Here is a 19,968-nt window from a genome sequence, read left to right as displayed (position 1 = left end):
ATGAGACAAATTTTGGTGGACGGAGGTAGTATAAAATTAATACTGTAGGACTCACATTCTATTAATTTTTTCAACCCAATTTCCACTATATATATTAAACCCAGTGCCAAATCGGCTAGTATATGAAAATGAGATCAAATCCCACCAACCATTCCAATTCACTTTTCTTTATACTTAAAACCCGTGGACTAACAATGGAGGAAAGACGGAGTACTACTGTGTACTAGTAATTTAATTGGTCAATGTGTTTATCGACCTTCAGTACGTGTACGCAATTAGCTCTTTTTCCCTTTCTCTGAAAATAACATTAATGAAGCTTCAATAATTAGCTTATTGAAAAGTGTTTTTTCCCTAATTAATTGTGTACTATTTACTTTTTGAATGGATATGTTGTCATATTGATCGATACTCCCCTTCCAATTCCATTTTAATAGAGTATTTTCTATTTTGGAAAATTTTAGAATTATTGTGTCATTTTTATTTTTGGTAAAAAATATCTCTTCGTCTCTCTTACTTTATTTTCTCTTTCATTTAACACTATTCTTAAACTTCGTAAAAAATAAAATATTTCTATTAACAAGGAAAGGAGGATGTACTATTTTTAATAAAAAAAAATTCCGGTATTTTAAGAACGAACAAATGATTAAATATTAAGATGGTTCCGTATTTCTCCTTGCGTAAATAGATAGGGACTTCAGTTTCTAAAGTATAGGAAATTTTAAAAATGAACCAAAATATTTTTATTTCTCACGGAATATTTAGATCTATTTTCATTTCCAATACAAATAGTATCTCAAAATTTATAAATTGCTAATACAATAACTGTGATAATTTTAATGGAAGAGTGCTTTGTCACATTAGTTGCTATGGTGTAGTGGTTATCACGTTAGTCTTACACACTAAAGGTCCCCAGTTCGATCCTGGGTAGCAACATTTGTTTTGTTTTTGTCAATGCAAAACAAAATCAACACCAAAAATAATTTTTAATAACTTAACACTGTGTCATTGATATACCCATATATCAACTTAACAATAATATCATGTTAGAAATAAAAAAATCACTTCCTGACCTTTTATTTCATGTTTCCAATACAACTAGCTAGCGGTTTCGATTAATATAAAAAAAACGAATAATGCAGAGAAGGTGCAAAGCAATAAATAATTAAGATCTACTATGAATTAGTTGACAATAGCCACCTTTGAATGTGGAGAATCTAGCAATCCAACATAATACTATAATTAATGCAAGCAATGACTTTGGAGATTAATATATATCTGTAGAATATATGTTTTGTACCTCTTGGATTAAGGCTGGTGTCATTTTTTGACCCCCCATTTCCTCAAAATGATGTATGACTTGTGCAAGAAGTGAATATAATATAATTATAAAATGGCGTGTAACTTTTTCAGTTATAAATTATCCAATAGTATTAATGTGGTCCATGGTTGCAAATGTGTTTCATTTTAAATAAGGAGTAGTTGATCATTGGGATATATAATGATAGGCTATCAGAGACAACTTCCAATTTTTGTGTTATATTTACCCAACATACCATGCCAATTGCCAGGCGTGCTGCTACAACGGTACTTTTGATTTGTCTAGTAGTAATTGTTATTATTGACTTAATGGGATGACTAATTTAGATATTACTCTATTAGCGTTTGTTTAGTTATTGGAATAGGATATCTTAATTAGTCATGGTCTCATAAACTCAGTGATAAAATATAGGGGTTAGACATTAGAGTTATGATGAGAGAGTATAATTTTTATGTTGTTTTGTGTCATAGTCTCATAGATACGACCTGAAAACACACAATTGGCCGTAATGTATAACTTAATTTGACAACCTTATGAATGATTAATTAAAATTCAAATTATTTCATGGTAATTGTGAATGATTTTAGGGGTGTCAGATGACAAGTGGGCCGGGCCGGCCCAGCCCAGGCCAGACCCATGTCTGAGGCGGGCTGGGCTGGGTCGGGCCTTTTCTAATTTTGCTAGGCCCGGCTCGGCCCAGACTCACTTGCCATGTGGACCCGGGCTGGGCTGAGCTTTGTTTAAATTTTTTGTTTAAGTATTTTAAAGATATTCTAAATGTATTTTATGCAAAATAAAACATATAACTTGTATTTTTATATCTCATTAACTAAATCTAAATTTAATAATGTGTTTAAGTTCATTTATTGACTTTGTATCAACAATTTTTTCATGTTCTTTGTTCTATTTAACAGTAAGTGTATAACTAAAGGAATAACCAATTGTTAGTTTTATTAGTAGATGATGACATATAGGTTGATTTTGTATTTTTAAAGCTATAAGTATATGAACTAACTAACAAATTTAAAGAATTCTATAATTATCATCATATATTAAGGTTTGAATACGTAATATTCTTAAATTTAAATTTCGGAATCATCTTTTTTATATCTTGGATAAAAAAAATCATAAAAATTTTTTTAGATGTAATCAAGATTGAATGTTTCATTCATGATTTAGTTGGAAACTTATGTTGATATTAAACTATTACGGTTTGAGTTCATTCGGAGACATCCAAAATATTGGAATGATATAGAGAAAATTTAAATTTCTCGTGCACAAGATGACATTCATAAATAGAGAACTATAATATTATTAGTGATTAATCACCTAATCACATTAAAAAAACTAATTATAGAAGGTGGGCCTCTGATGGATCCGAGCCTAGTACGGGCTGGGTCTGGGCCGGTCCTGAGTCTGGGCTGGGCTTCGGATGGTCTAGGGCCTGGGTTTACAAAATGACCCAATTGGTGCCCATCTCAACTGATGAGCCCAGCCTAGGCCCACTTCATTTCACTGGTGGGCCGGGCTTGAGCCGGGCAGTCCAGCCCTGTTGACAACTCTAAATAGGGTACTTGTGAGTACCCGATCCAAAAAAAATTAAATACCCATCACCCAAAATTTGGCTTGATTCTCCACCCGATACTCAATCCGAAAAATATTTTAGATGCCAGATTATTTCATACAGGTATATGGACCCGATGAATCAAGTACCCTAAAAACAATCCAATTTCCAAGCTCTATCTGTTTCTTTGTGATCAACCGCTGCATTATACATCATGAATAAACGAATGCTAAAAATTTCAGCTTCTGTATTTTCCATCACTTGGATATCTAATTTGAAAAATATATTTACTAATCTTCAACTAGAAATTCTAATGTCAACAAATAACATACATACCATCTTATATGGTAACAAACTTTGCATAATTATTGCAAATCAATTAATCCGACGACTCATCTGCTATCCTAAGCGAATGAAGCGAGTCACCAGTCAGCTGCACCCGATACTGCTGCACCACCAGCACCGACGGAACCGTCGAGAATTCCGACGAAATCAGCAAATTCCCAACCGGTCCAAGCTCAGGGCAGTCGTTGTGGCTCTTAAGAGCCGCCGCCAGTTGCCCCTCCGGCATTCTCCCCACCACAAACAGATTGCACCGATCATGCCCTCGCATTGCCTCCACCGCCTCCGCCGCATTCCTCACCACCACCTCTTCCAATCTAATCGATCCATTCTTCCTCACTTTCTCCTTCAATAACTCCTCATCCTCTGATTTAGCCTCCACCGAGCCGTCCCGCTCACCCAAGTCCACCCGGATAGCATCTCCGGCCAGGCCGGGGTCCACGACGAAGCGTACAACGTTGAACCTTATCCCGGGGTGCTCCGCCATGAGGGCCCCGTACGACAGAGCCTCCCGATCATCGGGTCCACCGAAGAAAAAGGTCGCGACCGTGTAGTCAACGTTGCTCGCGGCCACGTAGGCCTTCCCGCCCAGTCCTCGGTCAACGAATATCGCGACCGAGCACGGGGCGTGCTCGAGAACCCTCCGGTTCACCTGCCTGAAATCGGACCGGGTCGTCTCGAGCCGCCCGTCCAGCCTCTGGTGCTTGTGGAACGGGAGCACGATCATCGCCGCCTTCTTCCTGGCGGCCCCGTTGCATATGTCGACGTGCATGCTCGACATGGCCGACATGGCGGTCGCAGGATGGACCGAGACGTGGCTCAGCTGCTCAAACGCCTCAAAGGCGATTTCGACTTGGTTCGGGTCGGATTTACGGTTCCGGTTCCAAAACGGCATCCCGTTGCTCCTCCCCTTGTGCACCATCACTATGGCGGAGGATCTCTCCGAAAGCTCCATCATGTGCATCGCGTAGACACGGAGGCCGTGTTTGTTCCCCGTGCCACGCGACACCTCCATGAGGTTGATCAAGGATGCTATGTTCCTTGTGCTGTGGAAACAGATCAGGAGACGGTGCTGAGAGTTCTGCTCCGTCTCCTTTTTCTGTATCACCCGCCGCTTGTACTCGGATGTCGCCATCCGAGCCGGCTTGTATATCGTCACGACAATTGGCGTCGTGACGAAAGTTGTGAACAATGCCATTAACACCATAATTGCAAATGTTTGATCATTCAAAACTCCCCTGTCTTTCCCAATGTTTAAGACAATTAGCTCCACTAAACCTTTGGTGTTCATCAAAAATCCAAGAGTTACAGCCTGCTTGAAAGGGATCTTACATAAGAGAGAGACCACAACAGTGCCAATGACTTTTCCCAAGCAAGCTGTGAATATGACTAAGATGAGGAGCCCCCATGAATTAGCCCCTTGAATGGTTGCCACATTCGTCTTCAAACCACTCGACACGAAATACAGGGGAAGAAACAGACCCGAGACGAGATCCTCGACCTTTTCGACCAGTGCACCGGTGAAGGCTCCATGCTTAGGGACGAGAACACCGAGGACGAACGCCCCAAAAAGCGCGTGGATCCCAATAGCATCGGTCACAAATCCGGCCGCCAAAACAGCAACTAATGTAGCACAAATGTATACCTCGTCCACTTGCTGCCCCTCGGGGCAGCGTTGTGACATCCATTTAAAAACCGGGGGCGCAACGAATATGCACAGGATTATAAACCCAGACCCGCACAGGAACACCCACACGGCCACTAGGGGGGAATGGCCCGTGCCTGACAAGGCGATGGCCAGAGCGAGTAAAACCCAAGCAGCAACGTCGTTGACAGCAGCAGCGGACATGGCCATCCGGCCTACATCGGTGGTTAGCAGCTTCAGCTCGGCCAATATGCGCGCCAAGACCGGGAAGGCGGTGATGGAGAGGGCGACACCCATGAATATGAGAAACGGGGCCTGGCTTACGCCCGTGGAGATGGTGGCTCTGAACACGAATGATGTGCCGATGCCAAGAGCGAATGGGAGAGTGATTCCGGCTAGGGCGATGCTGAGGGCTGCTTTCCCGGTCCTACGGAGAGATGCTGGGTCAATTTCGAGGCCAACGAGGAAGAGGAAGAAGAGGAGGCCGAGATTGGCGACGGTGTCCAACACTGTGAGGCTCCTTTCTGGGAAAATGGTGTGGAGATACTTCTCATTCCGGCCTAAAACTGATGGACCTAAGATTATTCCTCCCTGCCAAAATCATATTTAATTTCAATTAGTTATACCAGTGTTACTTAATTGGTTTTTTTTGCAATTGATATTTTCCAAGTTTCAATTAGAGTACGTAACAAATGCTTCAACACATAAAAATCAGGCTCCAATCCATAATTGTTCTAGTGATAATATGGTTAATGTCCGAGACCAAAGGTATCAGGTTCGAGTCCACCGTGATTCTAGCTTCAACTCTGAGTTTCACATAGACATCATGAGAAAAGGCACTACAGAGCATGTGAATAAAATTATTCTTGGAATCTCAGCTACTTCAGTTTTGGCTAAAAGGGGCATCTAAAAAGTTCAATTTTAACTACTTCTATTTAGAAGGAACCAAACCAATGGTGGGAATAAAAAAATCCCAAGCACTACACACTACATAAAAAAGCAAGGGTTGTGAAGTAAAGATATGAGAAAAGGGACTAAAGAAGGTTTTCCTTAAAAGTTAACAAAAAAAAGTGCTATAACCCACACACACATAATGGGAATATACTAGGAATATCATCATCATGTGGTGGTGGTTGTGATTGCAACAAAAGAAAAGAGCAAGAACACTCACAATAATCTCAGCAACGACGCGCGGTTGCCTCAACGGCCTTAGGAAATAGGCGAGCACTCGGGTGAGCACAACGACGAGGCATATCTGCACTATAAGAAGAGGGAGCGCGTAATCGAGAGGATCGTCTCCTTGGAAGACTCCATTAGAAGTTGCCTTCATTGGCGCTGCACACTTTATTGTTCCATTCGATGCCATTTTTTTTTACAAACAATTTTTTCTTAGCACTTTAATTTTGCTGCATCACAATTCAAGAAATCATCACACTTCAGATATACTTATACTTAAAACAGAAAGAAAAAATTGAGGAACATTGGCTGCAACTAATTGAGAGTTGCAAAATGCCAAAATTCAACTTGTTTTTAGTTGACTTCAGTTCACACAGTTTGAAATGAGAAGTTTCAGAGAGTTTTCTTTTCAACACATGAATTTATGACACACGTCCAAATAGAGGTGTATTGCAAGGATATTTCGTCAAGTTGCTGCTAAATGAGTTGCAAATAAGTAAAATTATTCAATATGGAAGAAAAAATGGATTTAGTCTTTAAAGTCAATGAATTAATGTAGATTAATTATTTCGGATCTCTTTGACTATATCGTAAATCTTCATGATCAGAAAATAAATCCTATGTAAATATTTGAACCTATTGAATATAATTACGACAAAACATAGATACGAAATTTAATATGAATCAATCTGATAGTGATCCGGATTCCAATAGATAAATTAAATCTGAATTATTTTAAATATTAGCAAATCTAAAATCTGCTAATTTGGTGTTTACTTGCAGATCGAAACCATTATCTATTTTTCTAAAAAAGTGTGCCTGCGAAAGAAAACGATTTATTGACCATTAATGTCACGAAACGTTATTATTTTTACACATACTCGCATTCAATTTTTTTTGCAATGTGTATATGTTCAGACTTAGTTGAAGAGAAGGTTAACTTATCTGTAAATACATAAAACTAACCTTAATTTTGTTGGATCGCCCGAGTGTTTTTGGAAGAAGATTGTGTGTCACCTTGAGATATCTTCAAACAGGCTATCGTCGAAGAGAGAGATTAAGCTTTAAGAAAAGGATATGGTGATAGAGATGGAGAATTTTGGGAGAGTTCCATACTTGCAACAAACTGAACAGTCAAGTATTTATTAGTCTTGATACGTCAGTCACTCACAAATCTAAAAGGAATTGAGTTCTTTTCCTATACTGATAAATAAATAGAAAATTAAAGATTATCAAACAATTCTAAAAGGAACTTGTTTTTCTAATTTATAGATAAAGGTGAACTAGAGACCATTTAACCAGTTTTATCAATAGGACCATGGGCCCATATATTAAATTTCTCTTTGTTCTCTGTTAGATAAGTCCATTCGGTCAGAATAATTATCGGTAGGGATAAAATGCAAACTTATATATTGTACAAACTTAAAACTGCTCAACACAATTTCAATACAGTTTCAATACAATATCAACACAGTGTAATATTTCAAGATTTTAATGTCTACACAATATCAACACAATATCAACACAACATCAATCATTGACTATCGTTGAAATTCTGTTAACATTTTCATATTGATGTTTTTTTGTGATCTATTGACATTTTTCAATAATTCAGATCATAGTTTTGAGTTTGTATTATATTTAAAATTTTCATTTGATCACGTCCCCTTATCTATATTTGTAGTATCAAGCTATTTTATCTCATCATTGTTCTTTGTTGGATAAGACATATTCGGTCATAATAACGATTCATTCTCATCATATTTATGGCATCACATTACTTTTTAATTGCATTTTTTTTAAGAAACAATATCTATAACCCATGATCTTTGCATAAACTATTTATCTATATTTATGGCATCACATTTAGTTTTGATTTATTTTTCTTTCTATACAATTTATTTACTATAAATCTAATTAAATTAAATTTAAAATTTGAATAAAATATCAAGTTCATTAAAATTTGAATTTAATTAAACAAAAAAATATGTATATTTTAAATTAATACTCAACAATTAAAAAAAATTGCAAAAATTAAAAAAAAATGGAAATAGAAATACAAATGAAATAAAAAAGAATAATATAATTAAAACAAAGATTAAGAGACATTTGAATTAGAATATTTATCTAATGTATTTTCACAAATAGTATTAGAATATTTATCTAATGTATTTTCTATTTATACATTCGTGACTTCTCACTCCAAACGAATATTTTTGGAAATTCAAAGTAAACGTTCAAGCTGTGCATATTATTGCAAGAAAAGTCTTATTGTGTCTCTGAATGGTTGTCTTCAAAACCTACCTTCCATCAACATGTGTTGATATGTTATCAGATCTTTATATTTGACAATTGAACGAATAATAAGCTATTAGAATTTTCTACTCATATAATTTACAACTTTACAAGCCAATAACTCCCTCCGTCCTAAGATATTACACCCATATACCATTTTGGGTTGTCCCAACACACTTGAGTCATTTTTATTTATAGTAAAAATTTATTTTATTATCAACTTCACTTACACCATTAAACAATATTTTCTAAATTCCTGTGCCCAAAAGAAAGTGGTCTAATATCTTAAGATGGAGGGAGTAGTTAAGTTATATAGTGACATATATGGAGGAGAATCCTCTCTTTATCGTGTATCATCTCTGACCATATTAACACTATTGCAACTTTGATTTAGATTCGGATATAAATTGTTAAAACTAAATAAAGAAATTACGCTCTTATGAATTATGATTAGAAGTAATTAAGTTCTCAAAGATCGATATGCAGGGAAATAATATATACTCCGTAAAAGGAAAGATAAATGAAGGGTGGATCAAAAATCAAAATATTGTCCTCCTACCACATACTATTTTGTTTTATACCGACAAAGGGAAATAAACTCTATATCTCACAAAATTATACTCCCCCGTCCACAAAAAATAATCTCATTTTTAAAAATAATTTCATTTTTAAAAATAAATAATTTCTCTCTCATACTTTATTCACTTTTTCACCTCGATCTCTCATACTTTACTTAATTACTTTTTCTGCATATCTCTCTAACTTTACCTATTTTTAATACTTTTATCTTATTTTACCAATTTTTAGTTAAAATTCGTGTCGTCCTCCACGTTCGAGAGAATTTTTTTTGAATGGAGGAAGTAGTAGAATTGAGAAGAGAAGAACGACGAGAGAATAAATTTTACCTCAGGTAATCTACGCGGTTATCAAATGTATTTTCATTAGAATTTTATTTGTGGCATGACCTATAGCAATAAAAATAAACTCCATATTGTCACTATTCCGACAGCACCCATAATATGGGTAAGAATAGGGGTGAGAAAAAAAACCCGAAAATCGAATATCCGAACCGAACCAAACCAAACCGAAATTTTGAAATTCAGTTTGATTTTTTCGATTTTTCAGTTCGGTTCGGTTCGGGCGGAAAAAAAACTGAAAAACGAAAAACTGAATTATATTTTAAATATAATATTATATATATTTATTCTATTAATTTAGTATATTATATCATATACATAATATATATTCTTTTATTATATTTTCAATTAATATGTATTATATATATTCTATTAATTTTATATTATATATATTTATATTCTATTAGTATACATAAAACAAAATAAATTTTATATATATATATATATATATAGTATTTTTTTTTTCAGTTTTTTGGTTTTTTTTTTAAAATTTCGGTTTTTCGGTTTGGTTCGGTTTTTTAAGTTAGGTTTTTGTTTTTTCAATTTTTCGGTTCGGTTCGGTTCGGTTTCAATTTTAGCCTAAATTCAATTTTTCGGGTTCGGTTCGATTTGGGCGAAAAACCGAACCGAAACCTGAACGAACTTTGTTTTCCATTAAAATTTTGCTTCCCACAACTGAGGTCGATCCTTGAATCTTTCTTTAAAATTTTCATTTCTTAATTTTCATATTCTTTGTTATTTCATAAAGTTTGCAATTATTTAATTAAAATATAAAATTATTTAAATAATACTTCCTCCGGTCGCCATGAGGCCATGACCCTTGATCGTGCGGATTTTAAGAATTTGTCACGACTTTATGAAAGAAAGTGGGTGAACAGAATGAGTTAGTGGAATATTGAATCCAGTCCTTATTAAAAATAGTAAAAATGAAAGGGACATTTATTGGGGTCCGTTTTAATAAGAAATATAGAATATTTAATGGAAATGAAAGGGTAAAAATTTATCCAAATTATGTTCATTAAGTTTATACGTTAACAAACACAAGAAACTCAGAAGAAAATGAATAAAAAATGAAATTAATAATGTTGGACGTTATGGGTTTTGAAGCCAGGTTTAAATTGTGTATATTATTAATTTAATTAAATGTATTAATTGTGAGTTTATAAGTTCACATTACTTTATCCTGTATTTTATTGTACGTTGAGGAGATATTATCTTTCACCCTAATTTTAAAATACGAAAAAATATTTTTTGATTATCTGAAAATAATTTGAATTTCGATAATATTTTTGACAAAATATAATTTGGAGTCTGTTTCATTTTCTTAAAATTAGAATTTCCACTTAAATATTGAACAATATTATAGTCAACGTACTTTTTCACATTCGCCCTACATCAACTAATTTCACTATCATAAGATTCTAAACCACTCAATCAAAATTATTACTACACGTAGACATGACCGACACAACTTAAACACGAATTAAAAGAATTTATAAGAAACAGACTACGAATTAAAGTGTTTCTATTTTTAATAAATGGGTGCAGTATATAAGTAATACTACTATACATTCTTCAAAATTTAAGTTAGAGAAAAAGTAAATAATAGTTAAAGTTAAAGCTGAAATTTCCCTCAAAGTTAAGGTTCTAAATTTCTAATCTACAATAAATTAAAGCACATAAATTTAAAATCCGGAATACCATTTTATGCAGGGGCGGACGTACTAAGAGGCATGAGGTCCCTTGAAACCCCCAACCATTTGTCTTTTTACCATATATTTTATATTTATAAGACAAATCATGAGATATAGAGGGCGATTTCTGATGCTGGGTTTATATTGTTGATTTTTGCCTAACTACAATACTTCATGGATTACCGTATATTTCTCATTGATTTTGTGTGGGTAATTTACCCCTTACATTCAAAATATTTCATTAATGTTACAAATTGACACAAAAAGCTTTATAAGTTGACATGAATCATACAAAAAGTCTTATTAGTATTTTAATTTAATACATTCTATTAAAATATTTTAAACACAGTTATTGTTTTAAACTAAATCACATTCTGAGGAAAAAAAAACAAAACTAATACACATTCTGAATGCGTTTTCAGTTGATATATTTTGATTCGGAAGTTTGATTATTCCACATCATTTTTAAAGTCGTAGTTTAGTTTGAGTACTCCAACTCAATATTTAAACTTTGTAGCGTAGTATAGGTAAACTTACTTTTAGTCTAGGTTAAACAAGAGTAAAATATAAAAATATATACAATTTTTATTTGATATGTTCCATAAAATATATGTTCCATTTTTCAAAAATTATACATTAACTTATTTACAACTTAATTATTATACCATCATTAAACACTACTAATAATACGAGTCTCATTATCTACTAACACTACTTAACTATCCTTCTCATCCTCTCTTTTACTTTATCAATTTTATCTTAATTTTCGTGTCATATTAATTGTTCATATTTTTATATTTTTATGTGACGGAAGGAGTATTTTGTTGATTAAAAGTTCATGGATGGAAATTTTTAGTTCTTCTTTTAATCAAAATTTTGAATTCTATGACTTAGTGGAATAAATTTTTAGTTCTTTCTTTTAATCAAATTTTTGAATGCTATGACTTATTGGTTTAATTTGTAAATATGCCATGTTGCTTTAACTGCTTATGCATTTTATGTATGACAGCTTTTTACTGTTTATTTTTACACAAGGGGTTTCGATGTTGTTCTCATGAATGATGGAATTTTGAAAATTAAAATATATCACTAACTACATAAGTGTGGCTATTTTTTTTTATATATTTATCCCACCTATCCATATAGTTAACATATAATGGACGGCGTTAAATAATTTTAATAGATTGTATTAAATTAAATACTAATGAAACTTTTTTGTATGATTCATGTCAACTTAAAATTTTTTGGTATTAATTTAAAACATGACAAGACATTGTGTATGCAAGGTTTAATTACCTTGGTTTTGTAGTAGTAATTTATTTATAGGGAGTATATAATTTGTAATTTCTCCTACTAGATTTTATCATAGTTAGATTATTCAATTTTATAATATTTAATTTATTTCTCTAATTTTGACAGTTAATTCATTTCTCTAATTTTTATAGTTAATTCATTAGCAAGTTAATAAAGTAATCTATGGTTTTTTTAACTAGTGATTTTGTGTAATTTTATTTATTTTTTCATTTTTGTTAATATTGTTATGATAAGATCATAAAGTTATGCCCATAAATATGATATTTTTCATATTATTTTATTTTTTCGATTCTCATATTTTATTTTGTCAGACTAGTAATGATATTTATAATTTAAGATTAAAAATAGTAGTAATTCGTTAGCCTTATAAATATACATATATGTCATATAATATTTGTAAATTTAATTTTAAAGTTATGTTGTAGTATAATTTTAAAAACAATATTCTTCAATTGTTTAGGTCGGGACTGTTTTCGGTATTCGTTGACACAAAAAATTATACTACAACAATTGTTAACAATAATTTGGACCCCTCAATATTGGAATCCTGCGTCCATCACTGATTATATGTTGTACTTCCTCCGTTCCATAGTAATAGAGGCATTTCATTTTGCGCACTCGTTTTGAAAAAATAATTATAAATAGTTAAAGTGGAGAAAAAGTAAAGTAAGAGACAAAATATTATAGATAAGACTCTTCTCTACATCATTCTTTCTCTTACTTTACTTTTTCTCCATTTTAACTATTTATAATTATTTTTTCAAAACGAGTGTGCAAAATGGAATGCCTCTATTACTATGGAACAAAGAGAGTAGTATTTTTTTCAAACACAAAGATTAGTTTGGTTTTATGAGATTTGTATAGTTTGAACTTATTCCTAAAAGATGGCTAACTTTGATTCTTGATTGGAAGAACGAATTCACTCGTAACATACTAACATGCGTGTGGGGTTTTTGAACAAGTTGATGTAGTCAATTGTTTTTGTGTTTTTCTTTCCTTTTGACCCTACACTAGTCCATATGTGAAGAATTATTCCTGGCAAAATATGCGATTTAGTTTTTTCTTCTTTCCCCCTGCTTTAAACGTGGAATCTTGCGCTCTTGTTGAAAGTGCATCATTTTTGTGACATTGAGTACTACATATTAACAAACTTTTTCAGAAAAATACTGAAATAGAAAGAGAAAAAAGGTTATGAATTTTTAGTTTATTGAATAAAATTTCATCTAATCACAAATATTGTAAAGAATTCGAGAACCAAACTAGGATCGCTAAACATAGAAAGCTATAATTAACTCTTAAATTTGATGTTACTGTTGTTAGATTAATATTTTTTATTTGGTTAGATAAATTCTAAATCAGAATATCAAATGTCATTTTTAAATGGAAATAAATAATAATTTATTACGCTATTGTAAAAAAAATTATTTTTATGATAAAACTATGAAAAAAATAAATCAATGGTGGGACTTTAAGAATGAAATAACAATAATCGAATATTGGATCTATTAATGAGTTTGGACTATATTATTAAGAAAAAAAAATTTATAATACAAAATTAACACTATTTTCTCGAATTGCGAAGCGACGACCGATTCTATCGAAATTGGCTTCATCTAATCATTAAAATTTAAACAAGTTCACCTGCATCCCCCAACTCCCTTTCCCAACGCCCATTATCACACTTAATAATCTACTTCACACTAATACTCTTCTACTACTACTAACATCAAGTAGGACTATAGTCTTTAATTTTGTTAACATATCTCTAAGGAGCCCTTGCCCATAATGGCCACTACATCAAAATTAATGACCATTTTCTTTTGCCTCCTCGTCACCGCCGCTCGCGGTAGCCGGAAACCCCACCCTGGCCCCTGTGCCAACAACTCGTCTTTTATTTCCACGACACCCTCTACAATGGGCACAATTACGAGAATGCCACCTCCCACCACAAAAAAATGCAAGATACTGACGGAATTAGTGACGGAATCCAATAGCTCAACAACCTGTGACAAAATTAGTGATTGAAAAGTGTCAGTCACTAATTAATGACAGATTACTCCGTCACTAATGCCAAGTAGTCGCCTACAGTTTCCATCATAGTAAATTTAGTGAGATGACGAGTTTATTAATGATGGATCTGCCCAAAATTGATCTGTCACTACTCTGTTTAGCGAAGAAATTTCACTGATTAGTGATAGATTTTTCCGTCACTAATTGGCGACTTTTTTGTAGTGTCCAGATCATCGGGTCCCCACAGTGAGGTAACAAGACCACTGTGGCGACGCCCTACAACTTTGGCGATTTGGTGGCGTTCGACGACCCCATAACCCTAGACAACAACTTGCACTCTCCCCCAGTGCTGCGCCCAGGGCATGTATTTGTACGACCAAAAGAGCACATACGGCGCGTGGCTCAGCTTCTCGTTCCTCTTCAACTCCACTGACTACGTGGGCACGTTGAACTTCGCGGGGGCGGACCCGTTGATGAACAAGACTAGGGACATTTCGGTCATTGGAGGCACCGGCAATTTTTTCATGGCTCGAGGCGTCGCTACTTTATCAACGGATTCAATTGAAGGAGATGTTTACTTTAGGCTTCGAGTTGAAATCAATTTGAATGAATGCTAGTAGATTATTGAGATGTTTTTCTCCTAATAAGTCGAGCTTTATATGGCCTACAAGGATAACTAATTATGGTTTCTAGTGTCAATTTTGTAACCATTAATAAGGATTTTCTCTGTGTACTTATTTTCTTGTTTGATTATTGTTGTTTTAATTTTCTATGATGGTTGTTGTCACAGTATTGTGTGCTACTTAATTATATATTGTTCCATGAGATGCTGTAAAATGTCAAGTACACATTAAAATTACTCTTATAAAAATGTTATGGACATGTAACACTAAAACAGAAATATGTCACTTGTAATGGGACGTGGGACGGATGAACGGTGTACTTAGTATAGAAACTTGTAATGGGACGTGGGACGGATGAACGGTGTACTTAGTATAGAAACTTGTAATGGGACGTGGGACGTGGGACGGATGAACGGTGTACTTAGTATAGAAAACTCTCTGCCACACAAATTCTATTTTGCTTTGTCATCTTAATTTAACTGATAAATAAATATAGAAAATTCATCTTAGATGCATGCGATTGGTACTTGGAGAAAAATGAACATTTAAGCAGTCGAAAGTCAAAGACGATGCTGAAACGTGTAAGCTTGATGGAAGGATAAATGAGCTATCAATCTTTAATTTGGATATTGAGTAATTGGAACGTTCATAACTACTTGATCCAGCGCTTTATAGATTAATTTATGCACTTTTTATTTGCTAGCTCTAAATTTATCTATGTAAACAATTATAGTAGTATCACACATTATCGATTTTGTGAAAATGAAAGGTGACCTCTCCCTCCATATTGTAAAAATGTAAATATAAAAACACTGTCCATAATCAATATCTATCATCTCATCCTTCACTTTGTAAGATTATCAATAAATTTCTCCAAATTCTTATAGGATATATATGACCCCCATATTGGTTCTGTTGGAAAGGACATAATCATACTTTCTTTATATGCTGATCTTTTATTTGTTTTCTGGATTTGAATCCCGTTATTGTTTATGTATGTGCATACTTAAGAACTAAGCACTTTTAAAACTAAAATTATTCAATATCAACATACACTAGGCTTAATATACAAAAAGCACAATATATGAATCAAATACTACCAAATTGCACCATATTGAAAGAAAAACTAATTAATAACAATACCCAACATGCATACATTCATAGATAAATGCCTATACTCAAAGTAATTTCTCATCTTCCACCATTGATTGGCAACACAATATGATCCCTGCAGACGCTATCATATCCCGAACTTGAGCTCACACCACTCATTCCATTGTAGTCAATTGGAAGCAAAGACACTGCCTCTTCTTCGGTGTCTACAACATCACGTTCCCATGAGTGCTTCCCTCCGAGCATTAGTCCTTCGAGTTCCATTGCTACCTCCTTCATACTAGGCCTATTTTCGCCTTTCACGTTCAAGCACTCTTTTGCTAGCTTAGCAACTGCAGATATTTGCTCTGTATTTCCCACACACACAATATTATCATCAACAATTCCAAACAACTTATCCTGTTTCAGAACAAAAAGGAAATAGTTAGCTAGACTCTTTTCCTCAACCGGTCTATCTAAGCTCAATGCTCTCCGCCCCGTTATTAGCTCCAAGAGAACCACACCAAAGCTATAAACATCGCTCTTCTCTGTCAATTGGTTCGTTTGCATATATTCAGGATCAAGGTATCCAAAAGTCCCTTGTACGATAGTGGATAGTTGTGCAAGATCAACAGGAACCAACTTTGAAGATCCAAAATCCGACACCTTTGCTGTGAAAGTATGGTCTAGAAGGATGTCCGACTTGACATCTCTATGTATGATTGGAGTAGAAGCGGAAGAGTGCAAATATGAGAGCACCCCTGCAGTTTCCGCAGCAATCTTCAAACGCATGTTCCAGTCCAGAACACGCGCCTTAGCCTCATTGTGCAAGTGCGAAGAGAGGGTGCCATTGCTTATGAACTCGTAGACTAGGAGGGGTGTGTCGGTTTCAAGGCAACAACCAAGCAGTGTAACTACATTCCTATGGTTGATTTGAGACAGAACAATCACCTCGTTGATGAACTGCTCGATTTGTGTGGGATAAACTCTTATAGACCTCTTGATCGCAACTGTTCTTCTGTCCGCTAACATGCCTTTGTACACTGTACCAAAGCCGCCTCGACCAATGATCATACTGCTGTGGAAGTTGTTGGTGGCCATTTGTAGCTTGGATGAGCTGAAGATGGTGATCATCTCCGGTGAGGCTTCTCTTCTAGCGAGCTTCTCCTGCAACATATGCCCGCCGTTTTGGAGGAAGAATTTTGACTTGGTCTTTTTCTGTGATCTTCTCTTGAGTTCCAATAAGAGGAGGATGACAGCAAGTAGCAGAGCAATAATCCCACCAGCAACTACTGTTTGTTTGTTTACAACAAGCTAAAATGTGAGTATATGTTCGAAGAAGCAAGAATCATATCCAAGAAAAGAATATTCCCTTTGCCCCCAATAATTGTCCACTTTGGTTCCGGCACGAGTTTTAAGAAAGGTAAAGGAAAGTGGGTTGAAATAGTCAGTAGAATATGAGTCCCATATTTATATACTAGTTTTATAATAAATGTGAGTGGAATAAGTTAGTGGAATGACAAAAGTGGACAATTAATGAAAATGGCAAAAGTGAATAACTAGTAGGAGGAGGGAGTAATTAAATATTACCAATGGAGATAGAGGCAATCTTGAGATTCTGTTTCTTTGAGCAGCCATATTCACCTCTTCCATCACCATCGTATTTCTTGGGACAAGAACATGTGTAACTCCCTTGAGTATTATAGCAATACTCACTCTTGGTGCATTTATGTGTCTTATCTGCGCATTCGTCAATATCTGCAAACGAACATTTCTTAACACAGTATTCAGGAAATACAAAGAGAAATAAAGAATGGTAGGCAAATATACCTATACATCCATCAGTTAGATAAGGATTTCCTTTGAATCCGTCGCTGCAACGACAGTTGTAGCCATGGCCATTTTCGGGGTTGTAGCAATCAGAGTTTGCACTGAGGCAGGCATGGGCGGTGGCCCTTTCGCACGTCTCATTCCCGATGGACCAATCAACCACCATAGGAAGTTCGGTAACGTTGAACAGGTTGGTGAGATTATCCTTTGAAAACTTGAAGGCAGTGTCCTCAGCGAAAAAGGCATAGCTACAGTTGCTGAAGTAGGAAATACTACTATAATTGGAATAGCTGCTGAAGTTGGAAATACTACTATAATTGAAATAGCTCCAGACCTCAACTTCAAGATTCCACACATCGTCAGGAATGATAGTCTGGCAACACCCCGCGCCCGCACACTCCCCTTCCGTTACATCATCCAGGGAGCTGCACATGGCGGTTCAGCCAGTCGTGAAACCACGGTTCAGCCTATTCCCTGACACGTAGCCATAGGCATCGCATCCCACGATAGTGAACTTATTCGCAGTGTTGCTCACCGTGAAATATTTAGTGAGCTTTAGAGATGGTTTGTTGCTGATATAACTTTGGCCATTTTTAATGTAATTTTTGGCTGTGAACTGCAGCAATTTGAGGTGGCCGTCGAGGGATAGATCTGTGATTTCGATATCAGCTTCCATCCAGAAGAGCTTTGAAGTTGTGGGGTTGCAAGTCACCCAGAATTCTCTAGCGAGGTAGCATTCTTGTGTGGTGCCGAAAGGGAAGGGGATGCGTATGTCGCCACAAGTATCGATGCAGTTGGGCTTAGCTAAGGGGGAATTCTTTGTTGCTAGCGAGGACGCTAACATGAACATGCTCAACACGATTAACGTGTGCATATTTTTTACTCTCTCAAACACCATCATTATACTTGATCGCAATGAATAACAACACAACACAATATGGAGTTATATAGATATAATTGTTCTACGTTATCAATCAAGTCTTTGCATTTGGTCCAAGTCTTGCAGCGTGTTGTTCCTCACCCAAAATATGGGCTCCATTTTCGTCGGATACGAGATTTTGATATGAGGTAGAACTTAGAAGTAAAATGGAAAAATACTACTCCCTCCATCCCTAATAATTTGTCACCATTTGACCCACGGATTTTAAGAAATGTAATAGAAAGTGGATTGAAAAGGTTAGTGAAATATGCGGTCCACTACGGAAAAGTGACAAATTTTTTGGGGATGGACGAAACTGAAAATAAGTGGCAAATTTTCATGAACGGAGGTAGTAGTAGTATCCCTTTTGAGATTAAAAAAATGAAAAATTATACCCACAATTATTAAATAATACTCCATCCGTTCTCATAACTATATGTATTCTTTCCCTTTTAGATTGTCCCACAAGAATATGTTCTTTATTTGGAAACTCTTTTCTCTATATGAGGTGAGACTCATTCTCCACTACAATACTTTAATTACTTTTTTTTTTATTTTTCTCTTATTTTATTAATTGTGCATTAAAATTCATGCTTAACAAAAATGCACATTTCTTGTGGGACGAAGGGAGTATTAGTACCCTTTTAAGACAGTTTTAACCCATGCACCGCCGATGCACGAGCTAGCTACTGTCAGCATTGTAGAAACCATTATAATGCAAATGCAATTATAAATTCAACTCATACTTATACGAAACGTATATTTGATCAAACACAATTATGGACACAAACACATGTAGAAGGGGGAGAGGTTTAAGCGATTTTTTTTTTAATTTTCCATATAATATTATCGGACTTTATGTATTTTATAAGAATATTTATTGTGCAAAAGCCCATATAAACATATAATCATAAAAAATGTGTATCAAAAGTATTATTCCGATATTTTCAACTTGAAATTTAAAATGTCACCATAACAATTTTCTTCGTACGCGTCTGATTAAGTCTGGATTTTGATTTTCATTTATGAGTTTGTAGTTTCTAGATTTACGACGGAATCCAATGGTTTTGTACGAGAAAGGAAAGACACAAGTTTTGTTGGGTCGAATCGAATGAGAGTATATAAGAAATAGATTCATGTACAAGTCGTTGAATTAGTCTTCCTGCACTGCGTCTTCTTCATTATTAATTAAGATGTGCATTGCGACACTGAGGGTATCTCCACCGCGC

The 19,968-nt window shown here is 34.8% G+C and overlaps 1 protein-coding gene, 1 non-coding gene and 2 pseudogenes across 3 annotated transcripts; 2 read left to right on the top strand and 2 right to left on the bottom strand.

Annotated features, from left to right (window-relative positions):
- Positions 1-860: 860 nt before the first annotated feature.
- Positions 861-933, top strand: TRNAV-UAC. Its single transcript has one exon. It is a non-coding gene; the product is annotated as a tRNA-Val (tRNA).
- Positions 934-3,109: 2,176 nt separating this feature from the next.
- Positions 3,110-7,124, bottom strand: LOC125211337 (cation/H(+) antiporter 18-like). Of its 2 annotated transcripts, XM_048111071.1 has the most exons (3): positions 7,012-7,124; positions 6,041-6,275; positions 3,110-5,460 (listed from the first exon to the last, which is right to left on the bottom strand). In XM_048111071.1, the coding sequence occupies exons 2-3, from the start codon at positions 6,233-6,235 to the stop codon at positions 3,262-3,264; spliced, it is 2,394 nt and encodes a 797-aa protein (XP_047967028.1). In that variant the 5' UTR covers positions 6,236-6,275; positions 7,012-7,124; the 3' UTR covers positions 3,110-3,261. The 2 variants fall into 2 exon arrangements, with proteins under 2 accessions (XP_047967028.1, XP_047967027.1); XM_048111070.1 differs by lacking the exon at positions 7,012-7,124 and having other exon boundaries at positions 6,041-6,350.
- A 6,926-nt stretch (positions 7,125-14,050) lies between these two features.
- Positions 14,051-14,892, top strand: LOC125211046 (annotated as a pseudogene).
- A 1,197-nt stretch (positions 14,893-16,089) lies between these two features.
- On the bottom strand, positions 16,090-18,718 carry LOC125210245 (annotated as a pseudogene).
- Between the last annotated feature and the right edge of the window lie 1,250 nt (positions 18,719-19,968).

This window comes from Salvia hispanica, chromosome 3 (genome assembly GCF_023119035.1).
Source record: "Salvia hispanica cultivar TCC Black 2014 chromosome 3, UniMelb_Shisp_WGS_1.0, whole genome shotgun sequence".
Lineage (NCBI taxonomy): Eukaryota > Viridiplantae > Streptophyta > Magnoliopsida > Lamiales > Lamiaceae > Salvia > Salvia hispanica.
This window is presented reverse-complemented; position numbering and strand designations above follow the sequence as displayed.